General features: G+C 37.4%; 1 protein-coding gene across 1 annotated transcript; it reads left to right on the top strand.

The window, feature by feature from the left end:
• The first annotated feature begins 595 nt into the window (after positions 1-595).
• Positions 596-6,827, top strand: LOC101309389. Its single transcript, XM_004288501.1, has 8 exons — positions 596-1,228; positions 2,168-2,620; positions 2,924-3,068; positions 3,154-3,365; positions 3,876-3,972; positions 4,991-5,092; positions 5,531-5,701; positions 5,786-6,827. Exons 1-8 carry the CDS (start codon positions 755-757, stop codon positions 6,442-6,444), a joined length of 2,313 nt encoding a protein of 770 aa, XP_004288549.1. The 5' UTR covers positions 596-754; the 3' UTR covers positions 6,445-6,827.
• The last annotated feature ends 2,759 nt before the right edge of the window (positions 6,828-9,586 follow it).

The raw sequence follows: 9,586 nt of genomic DNA, 5'->3' as shown, positions 1-9,586 counted from the left end.
GGTGCGAACGTCCGCACCTGATCAGCTTTGTGTGTGTGTGTATATATATATATATAAACTAGTAGTTTTAGCATGTAGTGTTTTGAAATAATTGTTTTTTCTTATGGTTGATTATAAGGATGTATCGAGACTTCTGGAATATGTTAGAGTACGGTTGAACCCCTATCGGTTCTTATCCACTGTAATCGTTGTTATTCGGGCAGGGAGGAGAGTGAAGAATTTATTCCCACTACCGATATCTCCTATAGTTGATAGTTGTGATATTCGTTCTATTATATAAAGTTTACATTTCTAAAAAAAAACAAAAAAAAACCCTAAACTATTGATACCCCTTCAACCCTATTAAAAATTACCAGAGATTCACAAATAAAATGTAAAATATTTTCCAGTCTTTCTACATCAAGAACACATACGTAAAGCTATCTTTAACATATGCGTGACATGTAAACGGTCATGCTGCGAATGAGCTATTGTTCTAAGCATAACTCTACTCCTACTCCGTTGTACGTATCTTTTGGGTCAAATTTGAGGGTAAAAAAAAGCGTGATGGGTATAGTTTCTAAAATGCTGTGCATCTTCTCTTCATTACCGAGATGTAAAAAAGCGACGCCCTGTCTCTCACATCCACCACCACAGAGAGCCCTCGGTTTGACTAAGCTAGATTGGTTTAGAAACAGCAGTACCCACAACCCAAGTACAATCCAGTTGTTCCTCCCCCTTAGGGTTTGGTTTGGTTTAATCAAGACAACAACCCATGGCGGGGTTCGACGCCTCCGAATCCCAGCAACAACAAACCCAGCTGTTCAGCGTAGGAACAGAAGTGGAGGTCCGGAGCGACGAGGAAGGGTTCAAAGGAGCGTGGTTCAGAGCTACCATTGTGCAGAGCCCAGCTCCGAGCTCAGCATCGAAGAAGAGGAAGAAGGCTGTGGTGGAGTACAAGACGTTGGTCACCGAAGACGGGTCTCAGCCACTGAAAGAGCACGTGGATTCCGCTTATATAAGGCCTCTGCCGCCTCACGTGGCTGACCAGGATCTCGAAGAAGGCCACATAGTCGACGCCGACTACCGTGACGGCTGGTGGACCGGAGTTATCCGCAAAGTTATCAAGAAGAACTCCAAATATAGTATCTTCTTTGAGAACCCGCCGGACGTTCTGGAATTCGATAGGGATCGTCTGCGTCTCCACGAGGATTGGGTTGCCGGCATTTGGGTCCGGCCCAACAAGCAGGTTTGCTGTTCTAACTCCTTGTAAGATTGATGTCATGCATGTAATCGTAAAAGCTATAGTTCTGTTAGTGAGTGTGATAAGATTGTGTTCATAACTACTTGCACAGCTGGACTTGTAAGTGCAGTGGCTACTTCTTTGAGAATTTGCCGGAATGATGCTGTTTTGGTCTTTTTGAGAATTTGTGGAAATGATGCTGTTTTGTGTAGATTGCATAGGTTTATTGTGTCTGCGATTTTTGTTTTCAGTTCAGGCTCATTTGTGGCACTGGAAGTTTTCTCCCTGCATTTTTGTATACGAGAAAATAATAGAACCTTTTTGGTAAAAAATGGCAGTTGAGACTCTCTGGTTCAGATTAATTACTTGGGTTTCTACCATGTCGACCTTTCCATTCTCTTTACAGAAATAGAAGATAAGAGTCGCAATGAGAAAATAGATTTTTTCTGTGGGTTTTCTTCCTTTTATTGGTACATTTCCAATGTTGTATAACATTGCCTTCACACCTGTGGTTGAGGCTAAGGAACTTACATTATCGATATAAGACCCCTTGTTGTCTTTGTTGAATTGAAAGATGTCAAATGCATTGGTGGATCTAAGGAATAATCTGTTTTCAGTTTATTCTTGTTCAGTATGGATTGTGGGAGAGAGGACAATGGAGAAGGCGGGTTGCAGAATCATTATTGAAACTGTATTGCTACATCTCATTTGCAGTTCATATTGTTTGGCCGTACTTGGTGATAGGTTAATCCATATTAAGATATTATAGGTTCTTTGTGGGGCTCACTATTATGTATCGACCTAATATATTATAAAAAAATTATATTTCTTTTGATGCAAGTGAGGTACATTAAAGCCAAAAGTTTAGTTTGTTGCATGACTTGAAGCTTAGTTAGTGTTTCCTGGGTATTATATTCATTGGTAGCTAATTGGGCTCTGTTCCAGGAGATACTGGGTGCTTCAGATTCTCAACCAGAGGAAGAGCATTTGGTCAAACTACTGCCTGTACAGAATGGTTCCAACCATCCTGAGGTCAGTCAGGTGGCTGCACAACAGAAAACCACTGGTGCTGCAGGGGATAACCCTGAATCAACTAATTCAATGAAAAATCTTGAGGAGCAGTCAAGTTATACCCAAAGCATCAAGGATGTAGCGCCTAATGGTATTGCTACAGACTCACGTCCTTTAAAAAAGTTGAAGGACGACAAAGTGTCAGAGGCTACATCATCTGGTACACCACGGCAATTGAGGAAAACTCCCAATGATAAAGAAATTCTATCTGAGTTGGCCACTGGGAGCATGGAAAGCAGTGGAACTAGAGGATCAAGACGAGTAAGAAAGCCGGCTCTTAGTCATCAGCTTTTTCAAGTAGAGAGCTTGCATGGTGAAAAGAAAGTTGTGAGTTTTAAATCTCTTCTCTTAAATTTTATCTGTTCTGCTCAAGAATTTTTGACCTGCGAAATCCATGAAGAGAGAGAGAGAGAGAGAGAGAGAGAGAGAGAGAGAGCTTTGATGCCGGGGCTTCGTTGGGACCGATACCACATCTTATTAAGCATTGTGGTACACTGTTTCTTTAGAGATTAAAAAAAGTTTACTTATAAAGTACTAAGACAGAGATCTGATCGAGAGTAGTTCATAAGCGATGCTATCTCCTCTAATTTGTTTTCTTCCTGATCACCATTTCTCACATTACGTGTGTAGAAGACAAAGCAACAGAAAGATGGTGAGCTAGATAACCAGATGCATTCTGTCAAAAGTAAAGGAAGGCGCTCACAGGCTCTAGTTGGAAGTTCCCAGGAAGCGGTAATATGTGCGCTTCCTAGTCAAGAGAAACATAAGGAAAGAGGTACACATGTTTATCAGTCAACTCTGCAGTGTTTGGGCTTATGTAGGGAAAAAAAAAAAGTTGTGTCTAAACAGTTGAGTTGCAGGTAAGGAAGATTACAGAGTTATTGGTTCTGCTGGAAATGTTGTTCAAAAGGAGGGCATAAGTAAAGAAGCTGAATTACCTCTCATTACTGGGTCGCAAGTCAATGGAAAGGAGGCAGCTCAATATCCATGTGAGATTCCCAACGAAGAGTTGCTGAAGCTCATGATAGATCAGAAGAAGAATGCAAACGGTCAAGCACAAGAAGAGAGCACGGTAAGCAATATAGAATTGGTCTCCCAGAAGTCAAAATAAGTTATTTGTAAATCAAACTTCTATGTGGATTCTGTCAGCGAGAACTTTTCTGTTCCTTTACATGAATTAAAACATATTGATGGTAAATCATTTGGATGGTCTGGGAAGTTATTGGTGTTTGGACTCTGTAGCTGGAAAGTAACTTAAGTAAACGTATCACAGAATCAAATAGGCTAGCTAAAAAAAAATGTATTTAATGAAAACTAAAAATGCCATTGTGAAGCTCTACAGACTGAAGCTATCAGTAATAATTTGATATTATCTAAAATAAGCTATCAACACCCAGGTTATGTCAGCTGAACATGGCAGTGATTCAGTTTTGGATAACCTCCTCCGTAGCCTGGTTCTTTTTCCTGACATGGTATAACCATTGAGTGAGAGATCACTCTAACAAATTTTCTTTTATCTACAGCTGTCTGTTCTTAATTATATCAATGGTATGCCTATGGATGTTGGTGTTTATTTTCTCAGGATTTTAAGCAGCAACCAACTGATTTAAGCAGCCACAAAAGAAAGAGGGGCAGACCTAGAAAGTTGGTGATCGTAAGCTCACAAGCCTCACAGGGAGGTAAACATTCTTAAACACTAAATCATTTGACTGATCTTTCAGATTCAACCTAAATATATGGCCATCTATTTTGCTAAAGTTGAAATTTACACTATCCAATTAGAGAGGTTTTTGATGTGCTTTAATTTGGTATATTTAGCGTATTTGGCACTATGTCAGCCTCTTTTGTTTCTATTTGGCTTATCTTGTTGCAATTTAATCAATATTTGATCCTAGAGTTTCCAATGAGAGGAAGCAATGCTTAAATATAAAAGATTGGGTGCAAATTCAGTCCCATGTAAACGTCAGATCATCTTAGATTTTGGGGACCTTTCTTTCATTTAATGGAGTTATTAAAAGTAGTAAGACGGACAACATTGATGCATTCAAATATTCAAGATTCTTTTTTTTTTTTTTTTATTCTTTTTCTTTGTTCAAAGACAAAACAAAACTAAAAACAGACAACTACTAGTTGTGATTGAACTACCTACTCCATTATGACATGAACCTGATTCCATGATACAAGTTATAGTAAGCTCACATCATCTGCCTTGCCACTGCCCTATTGCTATAGTTGAGGCAGAAATAGTTTTTGAAGTCTAATGTAAGATGATACGGGGCGTAGTGTGAGATGGTGCATTGTTGCGCTGCCTTATTGTGCCAGATGTTTATGTTTCCTTCGAGTAGCAAGAAGGGGTTGGTGTTTGGAGGATGTACTGTGTTGGCAATCTTTAGGGTGGTGAGGAGGTTGGGTTCTACCCCCCCGACAAAGGTTGATAGAGAGTTTCATTTTGTTCTGAGCAACAGTTCTTCAAAGTTGAGACAATTTTTTTTCATGTTATTTTTTTTAATTGTAATGCCTGTCGAGCTTTTGGCATTTTCTTTTTTCATTGTACCAAGTTAATGCTTTTAATGTTTTCTTTGTAATTTATTTTTTATGTTCTGTTTGTTAGAGATATTAGTGCCTTGTTTTGAACTGTATATATTTATGTTGATAAAAGTTTGTTTCTGATCTACAAAAAAAAAAAAAAACCGACAGTTAGGGAACTAAATGGATCAAATGTTGCTGACAAAATTGCTCTAGAAGATCAGAGACTTGACGAAGTTGCTTTGCATGTTCCCGAAGGTCAGGATGCTTCAGGTATGAGTATGTAAGTTGATTTCATATTCAGCCTACCAGTTATGAAAAGAGCAGATGAGCTGCATGCTTAGGCTGTTCTCTGGTGTTTTGAGCAACTTGAAAAAATTTCATAGAAGGGAGGAAGGACATGAAGCACTAGACAGTTTGGAAACATTATCTGAAATCTAAAACTTTGGAAATAGTAAAGTTAAAAGGAGCGTCCTCTTAACCCAGAAAACAATTCTGTCGGCAGTTAACAAAGAGTAGGTCTGTGTTGATTCCGTAGAACATAACTGTTTTCTCTTTGAATAAAAAAATGGAAACAAAAGTTTAATAAAAAGGCTTCCCCACCGACTTGCATGTGTTAAGCATGCTGCAATCAAACTCTCCTCGCTCAGATGAAAGATATTGTTTTTTATTCTCTTTACCTTGCATTCTGAAATCATATCTGGCATTTAGATTCGCAAGATGCATCTAGGAGAAATACAGCTGATGTTCCTGGAACAAGGGGTATACCAAATGAAGCTGCTAGGATCCGTGTTCAAGCGTCACAAAATACAGATGATGATGACCGACCTCTCTCCACATGGTTTGGTGGAATGCAGGGTGCAGCAAACATGGATGAATTAAGTAAGCTACTTCATATATTGATTGTGACTGTATTTCTAGTAACCATTCTGACTTTATCTGCTTTTTCTGTTGGACCATACCCAGGTAAGACTGTTGAACAAGTTAGGCATGCAAGAGATTCTACTCCAGTTGATTCAGTCAATGACTCTGTGCCGCCAGATGAGAACCAAATTATGCCATTTGTGAAGAGCTCCCCAATCTGGAAAGCAATCGAATCGTTTGACGTGTTCAGAATAATGCCACAAAATCCTCATTTTCGTCCCTTGGTTAAATGTAAAGAGGAATATCGTGAGGGGTTTGCTATTGGCAATATGGTGACCTTTTCCAGTTTGGTGGACAAGATATCGAGTCTGCATTTTGATGATCCTACACAGGTTTTTGATAGCATTTTGGAGAGTCTTCTTGACTTGGAAAAATATGGATTCAATGTTACCATTTTACGTGGGCGTGTGAATGAACTTTTGTCTATCAAACAAAGGCAAGTACAGTTTGAGGGCAAATCAAAAGATGCAGAAAGTAAGATAGTGAAGCAAACTCATGAGAAATCAAAACTTGAAGTTGAGGCTGATAGTATCAAGAAAAGAATAACTGAGTTACAGGAGAAGCATGCATTGATCAAGGCAGCTATAGGGTCTAAAGAACGTGACATTGCTAGCTTGCAGTCGAGTGCTGATGCTATCAATGAGAGCATTAAGAATGCACGTTCTGACTTTGAAAAGACAACTTTGCTCCCTTTGAGATAGGCCTTTAGATAGTCTTACCTACATGCTTAGCTTTCTTGGATGGGTAATAACCCACGCTGAGATTTGTTAAGTTTCTTCAGAGATGGGGTTTCAAGCTTATTAGGTATCAGTTTGGAGACTTGGTTGTTCTTCGCTCTGGATTTTAGCTTCTATCTAGTCTTCATTGCCTAGTTAGGGATGTTAATGTATTGGCTTGCCTAGATTTTAACTTCCATAATGTAGTCTTGAGTAGCATAGTTTGATGGTTAGGAATTGGTGTAGTCTAGGTTGTAACATTAGTATTGTTGAATTGCAAGATTTAGGAATGTTACTGTATTGGCTTGTTGTCCGAGTCTCTTGCCAAATGAAGAAGCTCTTTCTAATGTATGGATATTCCATTTTCCATGTCTACTGCTTCACGAAAGCAATTTGTGGTTTGGGTGTGAGAAAAGTGATGGCAGTTTGGCTGGTTTAAGATGCACAGCCAGCCAGAGATAACTAGGAGCATGTCCCGGTGCTGTGTCGAAACAAAATTTCAAAAAAGAATTTTCTACGGCCCCTATATTTGGTGCCTTGGCGCAATTGCTTAATTATAATGTATTTTTCAAATGCACCGATCTTTCACATATCTTTCATGAGGAGAATTAGGTTGCAAATGCATTAGCGAATTATAGCATATGGTGTGCTTCTTTTTCTTTCATGAACATTTTCATGGTGACAGTTTGGGTAAGTAGATGTAAATTTCAATTTTGATGATTTAGTTTTTCACTTGTTGAGAAATTTTATTCACACATAGCTAAATACTAGATACATATCTCATATTTGATACACATTCTATTAACCTTTTATAACATTTTATTACATACACAATCCTAAACTTTAAAACTATCCTCATTCACAATGCACCATACCTAATTCCTTATTCAAATCATCAGTTTTGGGATCAATTTGTGGGCACTATAAATTTCTGTCTAACTAGGAGTAAATTTAGCAATCACACCACCAAATCGCTGGATGCAAGATACAGGCAAGAAGTCCCGATTGACGTTGATGATCAACAAAGTTTTACCTATCAAGGATGAGCTAGGGCATGATTGTTACATGTGAAGGGAAAACCAATCCCGCACCTGGGCACGTGATTGAGTTCATATTTTCATATGCCATGACCTTCATGAGGTAGCTATCTGCGGTGTGAATAAAATTTCTCTAACCTTATTTATTTAGGGTGCGGCTATTACCACCTCACCAAATATTTTGTTCACCTCACATTTCAATTTTAAACTAAATATTCCAATACTAACCCCATAATCAAGAATTTTTGTGAAAATATAATATTAAACTAAAATCTATAAAATCCTAACAACAACAATTCTCTACATCTTTCAAATCAGATTTGAAAATCACTTTAATCTTCAACTGAGTGGTTATACAGTGTGGTGGGATTGTTCGTTCTTATTTTTATTTTATTTATGGCCTCAAATATAGTCTTTCATATATGCATATATATATATATATTCATAATTGTAAAGAAGGAACTCAAAAAAGAGATCGAGGAGAATATATATAGGATGCGGTTTGAGAAGAATGGAGGTCTGCATTAAATATATTGATGAGATATTTGTATATATTTTTAGATTTTATCAGATTCAGGAAACTAAAAGAAAGAAAATAAAAACCACAAAATTTAAAGGCAGAATTGGAACATTAAAAGTAAAATATAAGGTGTGGAATGAATTAAGTATTTAGTGGAGTGGAAATAGCCGCACCCTTTATTTATTTTAAATGTATTTGCAACCTAGCTAGCTTAGTCAGGAGCTCATCCACACGTGATGTTCCATTTATTATATAGGTAGTAAAATTTTGCATCGGGGGCCAGTGTCATTGCTTTTCTATAGCTCGGGCTATACGCAACTTGTTTCCTTTTTGATTTGGAGATTCGGTTGTTTTATCTCTCTCCACTTGTAATTTTCGTTATTCTTCAATAAACTTCAAGAGTCGGACCGGCTTTTGCTTCAATCTCTCAAAGTCTTAGCCTTTGACGTCAACGAAGAAAAAAAGTTATCGCCAGCCACCGACCTAGCTAATTAAAGATGACTGAAGGGCATACGGAAGTAGTGAAATACTCAAATTTAGGCCTCGTTTGGTTTTCAGAAATGAAAGTAATTCCTTTCTTTTTTTCATGGGAAGGGAAAGTGGACATGAATGCAATTTTATAAGAACTTTTCATTTTGATGTTTGGTAACACAAAGAAAGTCATTTCGGTAACACAAAGAAAGTCATTAGGAAAGTTGTTAAAAAGTTGACAATTAATATAATAAAATATTAGGTTATGAGTAATAAATGCAGGGAAAAAAGGAAGGAAATTGGTTCCATTGAATTTTGGAATGAACCATTTTTACTTCATATTTTCTCTTTAATCAGGAAACTGTTTCCATTACTTCTACTTCCCCAAACACAGGAAATGAACATTCCTTTCATGATGCTTACTTTCCTCGAAACAAACTAAAGCCTTAGTTCATAAGCAAGGATTAAAATAGGGTGCGTCTATTGCCATCCCACAAACTACTTTGCTCACCCCACGTTCTCTTCACACCTCATCACTTATATATTTTTAATTGTAAGTCTACTTTGTTTTCCCATTTACAATACCTAAAATACAATTTTCTCAATTCTGCTTTGTTCACCCTACATTCATTTCTCACCCTACATATATTTTTTCAATTTCAAATTTGCTTTGTTCACCGTACATTCGATCTCTTCTCACCTCGCGTATTTAATTTTGAATTTAATTTATTCATCCATTTGCAATACACACAATATCAGGCTCTTCCAATAGCCATTGAACTCCAAAAACGAAAAGAAATTGAAGAAAACCATAACCTTAATATCATTTGGGCAAGTGAAATCACCAACTGAACAAAAAAAATCACATTAAAGTATAAATCCCAATTAAAGAACAAGAAAAAACTCGCAAACTTAACTCATTGGTATTCGTCGATGTCAAGATGCACAATGTTTGTAAATGTACTCTACTTGGAAAAAGTTCTGATGCCGATGAAAAAAAAATAAATTGAATATAAGTGAGCGACTAGATATGGAAATTTACATACAAAATCGACATGAGAAATAATGAGCAAAGGGATAGACGATGCATCAACAAAGA

The sequence above is a fragment of the Fragaria vesca genome, linkage group LG1 (assembly GCF_000184155.1).
Source record: "Fragaria vesca subsp. vesca linkage group LG1, FraVesHawaii_1.0, whole genome shotgun sequence".
Lineage (NCBI taxonomy): Eukaryota > Viridiplantae > Streptophyta > Magnoliopsida > Rosales > Rosaceae > Fragaria > Fragaria vesca.
The sequence above is the reverse complement of the archived record's forward strand: the minus strand, read 5'-3'. Positions and strand labels throughout refer to the sequence as shown.

Excerpts from the sequence above, each read along its gene's own strand:
- LOC101309389 (XM_004288501.1), top strand. The coding sequence starts at position 755 with ATGGCGGGGTTCGACGCCTCCGAATCCCAGCAACAACAAACCCAGCTG. Across the intron at positions 3,973-4,990 it reads CTCACAAGCCTCACAGGGAG|TTAGGGAACTAAATGGATCA; the intron begins GTAAACATTCTT and ends AAAAACCGACAG. Across the intron at positions 5,702-5,785 it reads AGCAAACATGGATGAATTAA|GTAAGACTGTTGAACAAGTT; the intron begins GTAAGCTACTTC and ends GACCATACCCAG.